This window comes from Calonectris borealis, chromosome 7 (genome assembly GCF_964195595.1).
Source record: "Calonectris borealis chromosome 7, bCalBor7.hap1.2, whole genome shotgun sequence".
Classification (NCBI taxonomy): domain Eukaryota; kingdom Metazoa; phylum Chordata; class Aves; order Procellariiformes; family Procellariidae; genus Calonectris; species Calonectris borealis.
This window is the reverse complement of record NC_134318.1, coordinates 16,840,813-16,860,078: the sequence shown is the minus strand read 5'-3', so window position 1 is coordinate 16,860,078 and position 19,266 is coordinate 16,840,813. Positions and strand designations below refer to the sequence as shown.

Below are 19,266 nucleotides of genomic sequence, written 5' to 3'. Positions count from 1 at the left end.
GATTCCTGTGTTCAGTTTGCTGTGCTTGCACTGGAAACTGCTGGAGAGCAATGCCTCACACCATGTTTGTACTGTGGCTATCACAGCAGATTCAGTTGCCTAACATTAGTGCTGATAAGCAGGTTAATGTGACTTTGCAAAGAGCTCAAGTAACCCCTAATGAAGCTTTCTTTCTTTCCCTTTGCAGGTGGTTAGTCGAGTGGCAGCTCAGCAAGGATTTGACTTGGATCTTGGATACAGGCTACTGGCAGTGTGTGCAGCCAACAGGGACAAATTCACTCCAAAATCAGCTGGTAGGAAAAGCCTTTTTTTGGTGTATTACTGATTCTTGGATGGTCATATTCTGAATAAATGCTACCTGCGACTGTCTTGCATTCTTTAAAAACCAAAACCAAACACATATTTGGTGGTAACAGTGCTGCTGCTTTTAGCATTTCAATGGCACGCTGCTCTGAGAATACATGACTTTGGAAATTTGTATTTTGCCCAACTGGTGCTGTTCATTGCCCTGTTTGATCTTATAGATGAAATGTTACTTCCAGAAGCACTGATGTTCAGTAATTTCATGGTGGGAATGAACACCCTCAGGCCCCTCCATCTTGATAAACCATTGATTTTCTATCATGTGTCAACCTCTAACTCTTTCACGTTCATTCTGCACTTCCTGATATATCTATTGCCAAACTTTTATTCCTTGAGTGCATATGTCTGTATGAAGAAGTACCATGGTTTCTCGTACGTCTAGTCATTAGCTTTAGAATTTTGAGCCAAGAGTAGATGGCAATGCTATTGGTATCGTGTTAAGTAGCCATTTTTTCAGTATTTTACGGCAATAATCTGTTATAGGGCTCTGATCAAGTAGCAATATTTGATCATGATTTACTGCCATTACTTCTCTGTATAGTAAAAGTAGAAAATGCACTTTACGGTCTTTCTGCTTCTCACGTGTTTGATTTAACTGGAGCATTTAATTCTGGTTCTCCTTTTCTTAGCTGATGAATGTCAACATAATGTGCACTGGCTTGGAAAACAGGCAGATAACTGTTCCATTCCAGATTGAGCATGGATAACTTTTCTACTCAGTACTAAACTGGTATGCAGTCCCCGTTTTAGAACATCAGAAAAGGTTACCTTCTTTCAAAACAGTAATTTGTAGTCAACTGATTGGATGTTAACATTTCTTTTCATGTTCCTTCTGAGTTTTTATCAGCCCCAAACTTCTTTACTCGTGGCTATCTTTTGTCCAAAGTGCTCTAAGCAGTTCGTCATGCAAAAGTGGCTTTCACATCAAGGCATATTCACTGGACTTACTAATTTATTTTTTGAATGGGAAGGGATCATTAATTTTACTAAATGTTGAATAAAGTACCTGATTTTCATCTGGGAAAACTGTGTGGATGATAAAACGTTCAGTTGACCAAGCACGATCTCCCTTTTTCCTGAATTTCTAGTAAATGTCTCCAATAGTTAGCTATCATATCTCTTCTTCTTGAATTTTTTTTTTTTTTTTAGAAAAGCTTGTCAAATGAGGATTTCCAGCTATGAGTGCATTAAGTGAGACGTTAAAAAACTTTATTTCCTTTGAAAATACACCTATTAAAAGTAGTCATATGCCCTCTCTTGCCAATTCTTCCTGAGGTGTGTCTCTATCAGTGTGTTAGTGAAGGTGAGGTTGTGAGTCTTTGGATCTTTTCATGTTGTAGTCCTTTTCCTTTGGGGCTCGGATGAGGCGATAGTCTTGAAAACCGCTGGTCAGTCATCATGTCCTAGAAAAGCCCAGTGTCAGTGTTTGATTTCTACCAGTAATTACTTTTTGGGAATACACGCTTTTTTTTCAATTCATTACCCTAGCAATCTGTACAGATTTCAGTCTTTCCATTGTTAATTGACACAATACTGGGAAAGCTGGTAATGAAATCATGTGCTTGTCTCTCAGCATATTCTAAAAACTTTCTCAGTCCTTCGCTTTGCTTCCTATTCCCCAGTTGCATATACAACTAATTTATTTCCAATGATCTTAAATATTTGGTTTCACAACTACTTTAGTTTTACCATGTATACAGTTGTTTCACCAGTTACTCCAGGGATTTCATCATGCCTATCCACATTGGTTTTTTTGGTGCTTTTATTGTCTGTATTAAATACTCATATTTTGGGGCATACCATAACATATTTTGTGAAATATCACATAGAGCCCCTACTCTAAGGATGTCATGTTCACATACAATCTGTGAGAGGTACATCATTGAATGGGCAACTTGAAAGACTGACAGGCTGGGATTACAAATGTGAGGTCCTTTCAGACCATCGTGACTTTTGAAAGAGTTAATTTCCACATCTGAATGCATTAACATTTTCTGATTTCTAAAGCAACAGTGACTCTGCTCCCTCATTCAGTTTTTGTAAAAATATTGAGATCGTCCTTTGCTTTTTTTGTAAACAGTGTGCATCATTGAAAGCTGCCTTTCATGATTTGCTTAAGTTGTTGTCAAGGATGCTTGCATGTTGTTTTGAGTAACTAATTCTTTTTTCTGTTACATCTGTTGAAAGACACCTTCAACACTTCTTCCAGTCACTTTCCTACAGAGGTCCCCTGATGTAGATATCAAATGGCATTATTTTTAATGAATAAGCATTTGTTTTTCCATTCCTTTAGGCTTAAGGGGAATTTACAATGGTTTGAATTCATTCCTCCAAGTATGAATTTAATGCTGCCAAAGGGATCGCTCTGGAAGCGTTTTTAATCCATATTGTTTAGTGTCTGACATCCTGAAATGTAAGAAGAAAAAAAACCTTTTCTAATTAAAACACATTTGAGTAGGTGAACACTGAGGAAAATATTTGCACCAAATCCTTTCAAGGGCCATCCACTATTAGTACCTCTTTACAGCTTAGGACAAGGCTTGTTGACTGATGTCCTGCAGGCTGGGATGCCTGGAGTGGTCTGGCAGTGGTGGCTGGCAGGCTTTGCAGCTCTGCTGTGTGGAGCAGGCGGACCACCCCAGCCTGCTGGTTTGCAGAAGTAGCTGAACCAGTGCAATTGGTAGTCCTGCTCCTGTCCTCTGGCGATTCCCAGCCTGAGCTTGCTCAGGGACCTGTACTGGCAGAAGAGCTTTTGCTGGTATGGCTTGTTTGCTGTTTGACTGGCTCCCTGAGCTGGCTCTCTGCAGGGCCCCAGGAGAGTGAGGGTCCCCGTGGCAGTGCCTAAAGGTCTTGGTTATCCCTGATGGAAGAGGGCTGGAGCCTGAGGCTAGAGGGCAGAGCAGCCAGCTACCAAACTGGCTCAACTCTATGGGAAACCCACACCCCTGGGTCATGCAATTGGCCCCGCGCTGTTTCATCCCAGTTGGTTTAAACCGTTTTGGTGGTAGCTCCCTGCTAAGCTGAAGAGGTTGAGAAGTGATTACAGGAGCTGCAGATGGCAGATCAGAGTTCAGGCAAGCATGGGGGGGAAGCAGGGAGAGATGAGAGGCTGGAGTCAGGTGGGACAGCAACCTTCTCAGGTGGCACAGCCTCAGCTGGGGAGAAGGCAGGGGAGCAGACCAAGAGCTGTCAGCTCCTTAGCATTTCCCATCCTGTATCGTTTGGTGTTGCCGAGACAGTGTTTGATGTCCTGCTTTTTTGTCTTGTTTTACTTGGCCATTGAGATAGTTAACAATTAGCTAATACAAATTGTTTTGGAGAATGCCTTGAGGGGAGACCCGTGTGGCATGAAAAGTATTAAAAAGTTGTCATGTGTGCTTTTAAATAGTAATGATGATTTAATGACTGTGCCTTTTGTCTCTGCTTTCTGGTATTTTTACCTGAAATAATAGCTGTGCCTGCTTTCATTCTTCTAGCCCATGCTGCTGCATCTGGGCTGCTGCCTCAGCAGGAGGTCAAGTACAGCATTTCCCACCCTGAAGACAAATGACAAAGCCTTTAAAAATATATGTCTCTCTTTCGGTGACAGCTGCTCCCCAAACCTTCCACGGCAAATTCCTTTGCCTTGTTGTGACACCTATAGGGAATGGCCCAGCAGGTTAGCTGCCTGCTCATTTGCTTTCAAACTGCAGCAACCTCAGTCGCTCTTAGTATCTGAGTGCATGGGTGTTTGCGTATTCCGTTTTTTCTTCCTTAAGCCTGATAAAGACCTTCTTTCTGAATAGTGCTTGCTTGGACCTTTTCTGAGCATGATCTCTGCTGCTTTTGTCCTTCCTATAGAAGATTTTAAATGATTTGGTAGCTTTATTTTAAGGCCTGTTATTCAACTAAAAGAGAGTTCACTGATCAGAGTGTTTATTTAAAAGAAAAAAAAAAAGAGGGAATAATTTTCTGTTCTGACATATTTTTTTAAAAAATACTTTATCGAGCTACTAAACTTCATTGCTCTTGTAGCTGCTTTTGCTTTTGTCAGGAGGCCAAGCTGAGGCCAGACAAGGGGACGACAGGATGAGATCATACAGGGAACTTTGTCAGAAGAGGACAGTGTTCAGTATCTCTGTAAAGAGAGAGAGAGAGGGAGGAAGGAGCCTGAGGGCAGAACTGTGCAGAAAAGGTACTTTAGCAATCACTGAGAAGCTACAGCAAACAAGTGCTGTGATAGCTTGGATGGGCAGCTAAGTGTTAGATGTTTGATAGTACAGATAGCAACCCCTTTTTGATATTGCTTTGTTTTCAGTCCCTCTGCCTGGTGTGCTTTTGATTTTGCTTTTCCAGAGCGGAATTACTTAAATAATCTTAATTTTATATGAAGCATAAACTAAAACTTTATGGTATTTGAGGATTTTACATTATGTTTCATTTATTTCTTTAGCCTTAATTATTGTAATATAACTGTAAAATAATAGGGCTGTTCTTAGTGGATCTGATACCAAAGCTGCCAATAAATTGGGCTCCGGATTAACAAAGATATTTGCAGTGAGAGTACTGGCAAATGGTGGTGTTAAAATATCACTGGACAAGATACTAAGACCTAAGGTATGTCCCAATTAGGGTACATCATCTAACATGTTTTACTGCCTTGTTTCAAAGTAATAGTGTAGATTAGGCAAAGTGTATTTTGGCGTATTATCAAATCAAACTTACGGAAATGAGAGAAAAGGACAGAAGAAATGAGGCTGCAATAGGAATGAGGAAAAGGTAGAAAGTAAGGATAACTTCTAGATTATGGGGGAACCGTAAGGCTAGATGAACACTTTGCCTAAGTTTCCAATAATAATGTTCACATTATCTGTAGAGGCAATGCAAAGCAAGGCAGCTAAAAGGATTACGAGTATAGAATGGAAATTACTACAGCCAAGGCTGATGGCATCCCTCCAGCTTGAAGGGACTGAATGATCGACATGCCTGCATTTGGAAAGAAATAGCATATGAATTGTCAGTCTCATGCCTCACACCAAAGATTTTCAGCAGATCAGTCAAGTCAAAATGGTCTCATATGACTGGAGAAGAAATACAAATACTGTACCTGTACTTAGGAAAGTGGCTGGTAAGAATGAGTAGGCAGCTTTATGAGAGCAGAGTAGAAGAGCTTGGCTTGGGTTGTTCATGAAATGAAAGCTGAGCGGAGTTATGAAATGTATGTAAATACTAACAAGTAAACAACTTGGAACAAGAAGAGCTATGATGCCACAGGATAGTGTTGGCACAAAAACATATAGGTGTAAGTTGAATAAATTATTGAAATAAGGGGGAAATTCTGAACTGTTAGGCATTTGGAATAGGTTTTCAGTTGACAGCAGAGAGGGAAGGAAAATGGAAAATCAAACTGCCTTTTTAAAGATAAAACTCAATAAACATATGAAACTGACTGTATAATGTAGTTCTTAATGTAGTTGGAAGCTGGTTAAGAACCTTTTATCTGCGTATTCCTAAATTCTTGCTACGTTTCCATGCGGGTGTCTGATCCAGTGGTACTTAGAGTTAGTATCCTAAAACTGTCCACTTGACACCCTTCATTAAAATAAAGGCATCACTTTCCTTTAGCTGTTACCTTCTGAAACAGCTTTTGATGCAGAAGACTGACTACATTTCAGGTGATTTCTGGGTTCTCTTCCCAGCTCTTAGAACAGATTCTCACTGTGTAGCCTTGGCGACTTTGTTTTCTGTTTTGTAGTTTTATATCTTTGAAGCAGGGATAGTAATGCACCTTCCATCTCACTTTTATTTGTCTGGTTTAATTAAATTCAATATCATGCAGGACAGAAACGACCTCTTCCCCTGTAGGTATGTATCCAGTGCAGTGGAACCATGGTTTCAGCTGGGACGCTTTCTTATTACACAGATAAAATAATTATGTTCTGGAACATATATCAGCAAGATGCACCTTTGTTGCAACTACGGCTCTCTTTCCTAAAGATTTATAGTATGGATACTGCAAATAAATGAGTAATTCATTCTTAACTCATTCAGATTATGGGGTTAGTTTCATTAGTTTCTGCTAATGAGTCAGCACCTCCCCTTGTCCAAAGGGAAGCATAGTCAGTACTGTTGCTTAGTGGCAAGTAGCATTAATTTATGCCTGTAGTCTGTGACAGCCACATTTACATTGCCTGCAGAAAAGGGGATCACAAGGAAGGCACAGTGGACTTTGCCCATTTGTCTTGCCCATGAGTTTACTGAGAACAAAACTCTAAAAGACCTGCAGTTTGGAAAATTATGTCCTGTATCTTAAGCCCCGTCAGGTTGGCTTGGCATGCGGAAGACTTGTCAGGAGTCAGCTTTCAAACATCTCGAGATGGAGCATCTGAGGAGCGTGCAGGATGAGAGATGCTCTTCCGCACTGGGCCTTACTTGTTTGAGCTGTTCCTGTTCCCCTCCTCTGAGATGTCTGCTGCTGATGCGTTTGGTCTTCTACTCTTAGAAGAAACATGATCATACTTGTGTCAGACTTTGATTATCCTTGGGTTGGCAATTCCTCTTTGTCTTTAATGTCAGTTTTAGGGCCTCATGACATACCTATGTAGATAGGTATTATTTTTCTGGAATTGAAATTTACTTCCTTTCTGGCATTCACTGCTCTTCTGTGCACTTTAACACCTATGTTTATAAAGGAGGTTGCATGGCTGAGCTACTGCTTCTTTATTCTGTCTAGCCAAAATATCAGGTGGTTTATCTGGCCTCTTCTTTTTGACATTTGACAGGTCCGTGTTACCGTTGTACCAATTCTGACTTTATAAGAGATGTGGCAGTAAAACTCTGTTTGGAACATAGTTGTGGTTTAACCCCAGTCGGCAACTAAGCACAACACAGCCGCTCGCTCACCCTCCCCCCGCCCCGGTGGGATGGGGGAGAGAATTGGAAGAGCAAAAGTAAGAAAACTCATGGGTTGAGATAAGAACAGTTTAATACTTGAAATAAAATATAATAATAATAATAAAAATACTGTAGCACTTAGGAAAATTGCAAAGACTCAGCTATAGCAACAAGCTAGCTCTGCTGGTTTTTTAGTCTATGCCTTGGGTTTTCATGAGGCCGGTATGCTTACCTGAATGCTCACTTTGCTGTGGATTTATGTCCTGAATTAGTTTATCATGCGCTTCCTGGGCAGTATCTTTTCCTAGTGTGTGCAACACACTTTCACTTGGATTGGAACTGGCATTCTCCAGAGATTTCTGTTGATTTCTATCACTGTTCTCTTGTTTTCTGTCTTCTGCTTTAGGGACCCCATCTGTGCTGAGAGCAACTGAAAATTTGGTGATAGAGACAGACTAGAGCTTTGTCTCGGTGTGAATTTTGATGTTTTATTTTCTCTTGTTTTGAGTAACTATCTGTCCCTCTGAACATGAGGTAAGTCACAAACGGAAAGTAAGAAAGGAGGCAGCTGTGAAAACATGCATATATTCATGGGGGAGAAGAAAGCAAACTCTTCAGAATGGCATTTGCCCTTTACAAGTTACCTGTTCTCAGCTTACAGCATGCAGTCCTGAACGTGTTCCCTTTTGAGCTGCAGTGCATCCAAATGTACCTCACTGCGAGTGCTCTTTTATCAGCCTGTGTGTCTTGGAGGTATTCAAAGAAGTTCATGAGGAGTTCAGCTATGAGAACAGTAACATAGCAACTTCCACGGGGATTGGTAGCTTTTTTGCGACCGAAAGTGTGACCTGTGCGAACAGATCAGATCATCAAGCTTCTAAAAACAATCGAGATTCCACTGGTCGAAATATCAGATCTGTTCCTAATTCCTGCAGGTTGGTCTGCAGCATGTAGTCAGTCTGTTAAGGAGAGTTCTTGCTGCGAATACTCTAGAGACGACACTCTCTGAAACACACTGCTTGGTAGACAAGACCTTATATGTAGTATTTCTCTTTAAAAAGAGAGACTTCCATACTGAGAAGTCTTACTGAATAGGTGTTTTCACTTAATTCATCTTTTTTAATGCTCATGTTCAAATATACCTGTTAAAGTATGCCGATAGCAAGGTATTTACATAAGCACTATGTGATAAAATACATTAATTTAAATATCAGTTAAAGAATAATCAAAGAATAATAAGGATTCATCATCATAGATTGTTCTAATTTGTATTAGTCTTTGTGCCCCTTCATGAGAGAGAATTCAAGGAGAAAGACTGCAGAATAACAGAAAATGCATTTGAAGAGAGCTATTAAGTAATATATTCCGAAAACAAATACAGTATTGTTCCTTATAATGTGTGGTATTTTTCTGAGAAGTTCAGTAAAGGTTAGTATGTTCATGTTTGATAAGGCTTCTGGATTGTTTCCACTTTATGGATTCTTTTTGTCTCAACAGTTTAGTTTCAATAACACATGTAAAGAAAACCATCAAATTGGCTTTCCTCTGCAGGTTTTCCAGATGCTGAGGTAAATACTCCCTTTTTATTTTTAGATAGTCTGATTAAAACTGCGACGAGATTTGTGTCTCATTGTGAACTTTTTTCAATATCCTAATAAATCCACATTTTATTTATTTATTCCTGACACATCTGTATATGCTAAATTATGCTTTGCAGCAGTTGTCAATAACACACCTGACTTGAGGAATAAATCGAAGAAATAAGATTTCACTCAAAAAAAAAAAAAAAGTTGTGAAGTTTAGTGATTTAATAATAGTAAAACCTAAAAGGTGAGGATATGAAACTAGAAACTTAAGTTGTCTTGAATCTTATTTCTGTGACTTAAACCAGGCTTTTATGAAAGTCTGGATGTGAAGGCCAAGAAACAAGTCTATGATGGTGAATGTGTCTCTGCTACTGTAAGATGTCTCCAAAGACGTAGTTGTTGTTGGGGCTGGGGCTCATAGATAGGATTTCCTAATTTGCTGGAAGGAAAAGATTATCAAACATTAAGATGCCTGGATATTGTGCAGTCCTAAACAAATCTCTTCGAGTCTTTTATCTGTCTGTATAGTAGGTATGTCTGTTGTACCTACGCTTTCTTTGTTGTTGCGAATATGTATTTCTTCCATGCACTGTTACAAAGAATCAGTGTTTCTTTGTGTTTTCTATGAACCGAGTAGCTCGACTTCAGAGAGTCACTCTCAGCAAAACCTGAAGTAGTAACATTTCATACAGAAACGTAGCTTCTATGAAATATGTGATCAAACTAATGGTTAACTGCAACCCACTTCAATATATTCCTAATTTCTTTGAGAAATACCTGCATTTGAAGTGTGCTGGGGTTCCTAACTTTAGGGGACAGAACAAGTTACGGATTTTTAAATCCTGCGTAAATGTTGTCATTCCCAAAGCCCCGTTTAGGGCTTTGTAGATTCAAACCTGCAGCCACAGACACTGATCCTAGTTTTAGGTTCACAGACTGGTTTAAAATGTGCATCTTCTAAAGCAAGCTCTCCCAGGAAACATAAATGTAAACATTTTTAAAGGCAAATACTACTGACTTGGCTTTGAACTCAATAATAGACAGCTGAACAGGGGCTGCTCCTGAGGAGATAAATTGAACCCTGAACATCTGCATACAAAGTAGGGTATTTGTTTCTTGTGTGATAGTCTCCCTTATGATTGTCTGGTCAGACCCAAATGACATTAATCTTGCTCACTCTGGAAGATATTGTCTTTCCATCATAGAAAAAACAAATTAAATTATTTAGTGTATTTACTACAGAAGCAATTTCAATTAAGGCAAAGAACCAGAGAGACCTCTAGGTTCTCAGTGTGAAAAATGACTCAGTGCTGGACTAAAATGAGATTGGGAGATGTAAATTGTTGGAAATTTGTAACAGTTGCTGTTTTCCACTGGGAACGTTGGAGTGGTGCTAGTGGTCCTTGGAAAGCCAGATACCACTTCAAGCAGTAAGGGAGTTTTGCTTTAGAGGTCTTCTAGTATTACAGGCAAATGTGTTTGTTTCAAATAACTAGCAGTAGCTACAGTAACTGTGACTTGACCAAAGGAAAAACGACAAAGTATTGGGAGTTGTGTCACTGTTGTGCTGTCTGGAGAGCGAAAGCAAAGACTTCAGGTAGATTTTGGTTAGAACCAAAATTGTGTAACCCTCCTTTCTCTGTTCTGTTACGACATCTAGCATGCTTTATAGAACAGTAAATTGTTTTAAAATTGTGATTTAAAATTTAACTCCATTTAACAAAATATACATCCAATAACCTAGGATGAGTATCATTGTGAACTGGAGAAGGGCTAGACTGCTGTTGTGGTCTAGCAACTGTCAAAATGGAAGAAAGAAAAAATGTTCTTCCAAAAGAGAGATAATTCTTTTTTCTTCTTTCAGTGTGTGGAAAAATTAATGGGTAAAGACAAAGTCTTTGGTTGGAGCAAATTCTCTGTTCATTTGAGTCTTTGCAGCCAAATATTGCTCCCAACTTGCAGTGATAGAGGTGGAAGGCAGAAGCTCCTCAGCCAAGGCAGTGGCAGTACAGTATGATAGCTGCCGCTCAAGGAGTTCCTGCCTCTACGCTGCTCTCAGTTATATCAAAACAATTGTGTGAAGATGTGTGCTTGGCATGGGGTCTGGGCACTGATCCGCCTTTCGGAGAGTCTTGATAGAGAGGTGGAAAGAAGTGTTGTTTTGTGTAAGCAGGATCAGCCCCCACGCAGAATCATTCAGTGCTTTTAAAGGGACAGAAAGCAGTCGTGAGAAACAAGAATAGCGTTTGAGAGCAAAGTCCTTAAGCCTGTGACACAAAGTTGGTGGATCATCAAACCACTGCTGGAGGCTCAATGGGATCTTTTGGTTATTGATTATAAGATAACTCTTAACACACACCAAAATTCAAACTTAGTTCAAACTGAGTGAATTTAATGCTAATGTGAGAATCCAAACCATGTGTCAGGGCAAAGCAGACAGCTGAGCAGAGTTCAGTCTTCCTGTAGAGTCCCTGCTAGGAGCTAGGCTTCAAACAGACCTCAGTCCTTATGAAGGACAGCAGAGTGGTTTTCAGCATCCCTTTAGAACAGCTACATATGCAGAGGCATTTCAGCATTTTTCTTTTTTTCTTTTATTGTAATGTGTGGAGTAGCAAACACGGAAGGTGATGTTAGAAAAACAGAGGGGAAATCCTGACTGCCATGTCTGACTTGGCACAATCCCCTTTGGTTCAGTTAGCACTACAGACTGCCAGACTTCAGCAATTGAAAGTATGTTCTGCGTTCCTCTCATTTTCTTGATCTGGTAGAATTCACATCTTTGTGCATGGGTGACAAATGTATGCTTTCACTCAGAGAGAGTGGAAAAGCCCGAGTTTCCAGCTCTGAGGAGGGTTATGTTTTCAAATCAAAGGAGAATGGGAAATATATTGGCCCCACATTTAATTAAATCTTAACCTTGTCAATCAGATAGTCTTAAACTCTACAGAAGGATGATGATGACCTCTAAGAATAGTCTTCAAAAATCTAACACTGATACATGGTTGACAGTCTCTGCGTGATACAAATCATGCTGGAGGGGAGTTTTGTAGAGAAGAAAATAAAACTAAATTGAGGATCTGGAAGGAATGTGAGCGTTTATGTTCATCTATCGTGAAGTAAATGTATTTGGACTGTGGTTTGAAAACATACTGGAAACTTGGAATAGTCAGATATTAATTATATATGTTGCCCCTGGAAAGGAAACCATTTATTCTGCAGGTGCCATTTAGTTTACAAAGGTGGGGAAAAAAGTCTGTAAAGGATCATTGTTCTATTCTTGTATTTATTTGCATGGGTGATGTTTTTATCTGCCTTTCATCTCTCTGTCCAAAACTCTTTACTTACTGTGAGGTCAATAAAGCTATAAAGGACACAGAGATTGAAAATCTAAAACTATGCTTGAGAAGGCTCATGTATGCAGAAATAGCTGTTTTCTATAGCAATGTTGGAATTACTTTTTAAGGTTCCACGTCTAGAAGCATTATTTGTTAGTGATGCCTTTTCTGAACTCTAAGTCTCCCGTTCTCTGGAGAGAAAGCCTTGATTGCTGGCTGCATGGGATGGTGAGAAATTGTAGATTCGGTGTTTTCAGTGTGCCCAGACCAAACATCATCTGCCCTGCACATTAAACAGTGTCCGTTCTTCTGGCAACTGTTTGTAAGTTTTTAAAGCCGTAGAAGATTAGAGATGACAGAGTTGAAATAGGTCTATTACTGATGCAGCAAAAAGATACAGAGCAAAGAAGGGAGAGGTCACAATGTGGGAGCAGAGGAAAAGGACAGTGTATGCCTGCTCTGCCTGCAAAGCTGGCAAATTCTAGACAAATGAGTTAGTGTGGGAGAGCCTGGATCTTAGGCTAAACATAGAAATTTTAGGATGAAAAATCTAGATGTGTCCAGGGAAACCCAATCATATGGTAATGCAAAATCCAAAGTAATGGGAATGGGATAATGAAGTTTTATGAGATCTGCAGGTAATAATGTGGTTCTCATTATGGCATGCACAAGTTAATAAGCAGATAATACCCCCATAAGTGAAATTGCTAGCTAAATGAATTTTTTCCTACATCTCCTTCAACCCCAATATGTCAACCTATCTTAACAAACTAAACAGCTTTAAAAGAATTGTATTAGTTCTGTCACTTGAAGCATATTGCCTTAATAATCCAACTGGTATGTTCTTTCTCTGTTCTTATGTCTCCAAATGCACTCATGAAGTAGATGGATAGTTGATTTCTTTATACCATCAGCATTCTCTTCAGTGTAATTTGAGGCTTTATTCCAATGTTCTTTTGAAACATTAAGTATGTGCCAACAGTTTTTGAGTAAATGAAGGACTAGCCACCTTGGTACATGCACACAGTTGTAAGTGGGGTTTCTGAAAAGTCATGAAATCAATGAGATTTCTGCTGAATATTTTTCAAGGACCTGTTGGTATTTTAGCTGTGTATTTACCAGTACAATTAATGCAAACTGTGTAACAAATCCTTTGCTGTTCCAGTTGCTCCGCACAGCTCAGGCACCTGATAGTCGTTCTGTTAGCGGTCTGCCCAGGTGCAGTGCAATTGTCCCACTGTGTGTTGCAGCATCTTGGTACACAGGATCAGGGAACCCCGCAGTGAGCTTTGTAGATGAGGATTGTGATAGACAGCAGAGAGTCTTCAGAAGAAATACTCTTCGGGGTTCCTTGTTTATTTTGAGTGACTATTTCTGTAGTGTTTTCCATAGTCAACTCCTTGGTTTTCTTTTGGTTTTCCTCTTCCCCCTCCGCTGCTATATCCCTCCAAATCCACCTTTAATTGTAGCATGCCTGCATTTAATAACGGCTTCATGTATTCCAGGTTTTAAAAGGCCATAAACACAGAAGAGTGGGCTGAAGTATCTGAGTTAAAAGGCTTGTTCAAGATACTATCTCTGTGCTGAGTCCAATTGCATGGGCAAGTTAAAAGACATCAGATTTTCCTCTAGAGGTGTTTAGCAGAGCATCCTGGCAGGAGTTGGGGCTTTGATGTTGCTGCTTTGCTCTGGTGTATGTGCTATGGAGGCACCTAGCTGTCTTTTGACCTCTGGGAACTTGAACTGTTATTTCTGTTGTCTGGATGAGTGGCGTTCATGTTCTCGGCATTCTTCATGCAGGTTTTGGGGGTTTTTTTGTTGGTTTTGTTTGTTTGTTTTTTGTTTGTTTGTTTCTTAATTTAATGGTTTATTATTTTGTGTTTGTTTTTACGTGACTTTAAAATATCCCGGATATTGGGACCTAAAAGCCATCATTCAAATGAACAAATAAGACATTTACAGCAGGCTCCTCCACACTGCAAGAACTAACAACAGTGAAAAAGGATTCCTATATAAAATTAATTTCTTTATGAAGTAGCTGCTTACTCATAAATTTTCATTTTTAGTATGTGGAGCACGACTTTTTGCTCTCTAGTTACATAAATGGAAAAGGATTTTCTATCTTTTTAAAAAAACTGACTTACAAAAAGAAAGACTGGACCACGCAATTTACAGTATAAGTGAAATAACTCTCCTCTCTGATCGTTCTTCAATCATGAAATTGTCATTATTCAGGAAAGCACTTAGGTCTATGCTTATCTTTTGAGACATGCTTAGCCTCTTCTTGCATGTTGTGAGTGAAGATGAGCTGTTTAAGTGCATTCCTGAATCAGAACCTTAGCACTAATCCTTCAGTCACTGCAAAGAATAAATGAGGGGCAAAGACAAAGGGCCAAATTAAAATCAACGAGATTCTATTCAGATGGGCTCTGCTTCAGCAAGCACATATCTAATTATAAGCACACAAGTAGGCTCACTGACGTCAAAGTTAATTAAACTGCTTAAATTTAGGCACATGCTTAAATTCTTTGCTGAATCAGTATTTTTGAGCCAACAAATAATAGGACAGCATTGCTGTTCCAAAGCATGATTTTGTGGATGGGTAGGAGTTTAAACTCCTCCTTTCCTCCATCAGTTCTTCTGATGGAGGTCTGCCTGCTGGCATTTTGAGTCGCAATGGTGAAGGCATGTGTCAGTATGTTAAAGTTTCTTAGAGCGTTTGCTAACAATACCTCAAACATGACAGCTGGATCTCTGGTATTTTTAAGGCACCTTTCCTCCATGCAGTATGCTATGCAGTATGGCAGGACTGTGCCCAACACGTTAATCTTTTCAGCTTTGTTTTTCCTGATGCCACCCTTACAAAATGAATCCCTTTGTCCAGTCTTTGAAAGCCAAATTACTAACTCATTTTCATAACAAAACTAGAAATGAAGAAAGCATGTAGGCAGAAGTATTACATGAAGAATACCTGTCATACAGAAGGAGCTTTGATTCCTTTGGTTTCATGTGTTATTTTAATTTATGATGTCATAAATAAATAACCCAGTATTTGTTGGCCTTGAATCATTAAGGGCCTAATAAGAATTTCCCCTGTAGGAATACGAAGGACAACATGATACTTCTTACACAGAAACACACATATGGGAATTTCAGCCACATTTCGTAAATGAGCTGGGGCTGGTTGTGAACTTTTAACTATGCTCTCTGCCTAAATAACACAGTAAAGTTGTCCTGGTGTACTAGCAAGGGATTAATCAGGGAGGTGCACTGCAAAAGATCAGATTTCTTCCACTTGGTAAAACTCATGCCATGGGGACTTAAAGGCTGCAAAGGAAGTTAATAAAGTTATCAACAGCAATAAGTTCAAAAAAGAAAAGCAGGTAAGAGAGCCAAATAAATCTAGACTTGTGTTTTAAAAGGTACTCAACATTTTGTTCATGTGTACGTTATCTTCTAATCACTATTTCCTGGTGATTGCCTGAGTCTAAAGCTTAAATTTAATCATCTTCCTTAAGATACCAGAAAATGACATGTATTCATTTATGTATTCATATCTTTGTGGTTTCAAAAAAAAAAAAAAAAAAAATTGCCTTCCCTCCTGATGACTTCTGCATCAGTTTCACCAATAGGGACTGAAAGCTGTTGCTTTTGGAAAAGTGCTCTGTTACCTGTGTAGGCCGCCTTGACAGAGAATGGGTAGCCTTGTAGTCAGTATTTGTCTGTATCATGTAATTTATTTCAGGCCAGTTAGCAGCTATATTGACAGTCTAGAGTAGCATGGTCTAACAGGTGTCTTGTAAGTCAAGTCAGAGCTTCGGTTCCTTTTGCTAGGTAAGGTAAAGTAAGGAGAGAGGGAGCAGCTGTTTGAACAGTGAATGAAAGACGGCTCTCTAACAAGAGAGCTGGGCTACTGCTAGTGACAAAGCATCAGCTTTCCTCTGTGGGTATCTCCCACATTATCCTCCTCTCTCTTGTAGCAGCTCATCATCCTGCCACAGGTCAAGAGTATAACCTGTAGAGAGTCAGAGCAGCTACTGCAACTGCTGAAGGTGTGTGCATGGAGTTAGAGGAACGAAGCAGCCCATCATGCCAGCTTTATCATGAATATACTATAAATTGTCTTTTTTGCTGGACAGCACCTCAGCCAGCGAAGTGGAAGAAAAACTCAGGCCTGAATGGTGGATTTTTTTGACCGTCGTCTTTGTAGAGTATTCCTTGACTGCATCCCATGTGTCTCCCTGAGATGATGATTTAATTAATTTAAAGCAGGATATTCCTTTACCAGTTTTCTTTCTGAGATTTTTTTTTTCAGTCAATTCTCCATATTTTGCATACTAAACAGGATTAAAGTGTCAAACTATATCTGAACAACTCATCATGCTACCAGAAGTATCAAAGTGGGGGCACAGTCATTTTATACATAGAAGTTGTCTAAATGGATAACAGGTTACAGTAGAACCTGTAATAAAATCACCTAAGTGGGCAGATTTAGTTATGATTAGAGGATGCTACCGGACGTCTTGTGATACAACTGGGGCTTCACTAAAGATTTGTCTCTCTCTTCTTCACAGCCAGCTATCTGGATTTCCATTCTCAGTTACTCTTCAGAGGGGTAGCAGGTGGCTGTTAGAGCTATCATGCAATCTCTTGTTTGCATGAGGACTTTGAAATCTTTGTTTGGAAGCATCTCAAATATAAATATTTGAGATTGTATAAAAACAATCAATTGAAGAGAGAAAATAGTCATTTGCCAACCACTAGAGAGAGTTCTTTGAGGAGCAAATCCATTTCCCACTCCTCATTCTTTTCCTTTTGTCATCTTTCTTTTTCTGGGGTTGCTGTTAAGGGACAGTTAAGAACAAGTGGTACGATCTGTCTTTCATACTCACATTGCAGAGAGCAAGAGCGTGAGGCATCCCATGGGCTCTAACAAATGATGCAAATCTCTTAAGTGCTTGTGGCAAACAACCACCCAAAGCTACATATATGCAGGGTCTGTGCAGTTTGAAGTACTCCTGCTATCGGTAAATAACTTTCTCATTCAAAAGGCTAATCGCACGTTCTTCTTAGAGAAGCTAAAGTGGAGTCTCTCCAGAAAGCGTTGCTTTCTGACCTTTGAAGCTGTTACCTCCAGGGCAGAGTGAAGCAGGATATTTGCCTCACTATTGACTGTGACATTTCTGTCCTAAAAATAGATCACTACAATCCCTTTCTGGTTCAGACTGACACCCTCTATGGGTATATAATATTCACTCAGGTCCTGATTTTTAGAGGTTTTGAGTAGCTGGATATGCCGGACGGAATGCTAAAGCCCCCAGATTGGGCCAATAAGGTGAAAAAAGAGGAAGGAGAAGTACCGCACTGTGTTTTCATTTGCTGTAGTACAGAAAATGCTTCCTGTGGAAATCTTTAGCTTAATCTGAGTGTGCTGAGATCAGAGATGATTAATCCACTTAGTGGATCCTTCAGCAATGGAAAGTGACTGCACAAATCTATGTAAACCAAGGGATCTTTTTCTATCACTTCGATTTACATAGTTAAGAATTACTCAGCTACAAGCGTATGGGTTTATTCTGCACCATAACAAATGTCGTAGCTTAATAGCACTTACTATCAGTATTTTAATCATATAAAATAGATATTTACTCATACTACTTATATTCTTTGCATGTCTTTTATACTCTAGATGAACTGTTGATTATATTTAGGTTTTTATTTTTGCGCATGCTTTGTCTATATGCAAAAATCAAGCATTTTTATGAATACGTTCTATTTCCTGCTAGTTTTGATGACTGTATAAGGCACTAAATGTGAATTTACACCGGACTGGTTGAAAAATGTTAATGAAGATGAAAAATGTCATAATGCATTTTATTTATTTTCCAACTGACGCTGTTAGAGTCATCCAAGGCCATGCAAACAAATGTACCAATCCTGTTTAGCCACATCTGTGCTGACCTTCATGTAGTTGAATTGCTCCTTTGATATCGGTATTAAATGATAACATATGGGAGTTATTGATTATGGGAATACAGAGAATTAATCTTTACAGCAGAAAAAACTCTTTTTCAATGGGACGTTCAGCTTGGGCAAGCTGACATGGTTAGATTGAGATCAAGTTCCCTCCCTAAATCTGCCTGCCTACCTATTTCTTAGTCAGATCACAGGCCTAAATCATTTGAGGTCCTGATAAGTCTTTCAGTATTTGCAGGAAGAATTCATCAGCTTTTGATGTTGGGGAAGACATATTTCCCTTCAGTGCCTTGGGAAAGAACTGGCATGCCATTTCAGCACAGAGTGGCACAAAGAGCTGTGTCAGATCCTTTTAGAAGTCCTGAGAAGACACAGTGGGAAACAGAAACTGTAACTGTACAGTTCCTTCGGGAAGATGAAAATGGTGTAGGGGAATAGTCATTTGTATTGCTCAGGCAGGTAAACACAAGTGCTTGTGTTGATCCACCAGTTACCTGTACGGAGGACACTTTTAGTTGAAGATCTATTTGAATTGGCTGTGGGACTAGCCTTTTGTGTTTGCTTGTCATCTTGGAGAACTGTTTGCTCTTCTTTTGGGGATGGAGAGAAAGGAGGAGAAATCACTGAGAAGATATGCTCATCACTTCAAACCTACCTACTGCTTCTGCCCTACAGATCTTTTAGTACTACAAGAAAGTCATGGGAAGTCTGTAACAGTCTGTGAGCTGAGGAAACACATTCTTCACATTAGTAAGCAATTTCCCACAACAAATAGCAATGGGAACTTTTGGGTTCTTCCGTTGGAAAGATTGATACTAATTGTTTTGCCATAATAAAGTGGCTAATAGGAGCTCCTTCCCCACATCCCCCTTTTTTCAGGTCAGTGTGGCACATTCCAATTTGTGTTTGCTTCAAGGCACAGGAGGAATCATTCATGGAGGGGGAGGGTTGTTTTACCACGCTCGAGCACACGAGCAGTAAGCCTTTTGCTTTCTTCAAATACCCCAGTTTCAGAGTAGTTGGGAGGATTCTGGATTTCCCCCCACGTGCTCCAAAAATGCAGCATTCTTTGTTTTTCCACCACAAATGGTGGGAAATGAAACCCATAATCTCTGTACTGAGCAGAAGTGATT

At 39.6% G+C, this 19,266-nt stretch overlaps 1 protein-coding gene across 1 annotated transcript in view; it reads left to right on the top strand.

Moving 5' to 3' along the window:
* ZMIZ1 (zinc finger MIZ-type containing 1) overlaps positions 1-19,266 on the top strand; it is a 312,000-nt gene that overhangs the window by 180,171 nt on the left and 112,563 nt on the right. The window contains exon 5 of the mRNA XM_075154379.1: positions 188-293. Coding sequence (XP_075010480.1) covers positions 188-293 — 106 coding nt within the window. The remainder of the gene's footprint in view (positions 1-187; positions 294-19,266) is intronic.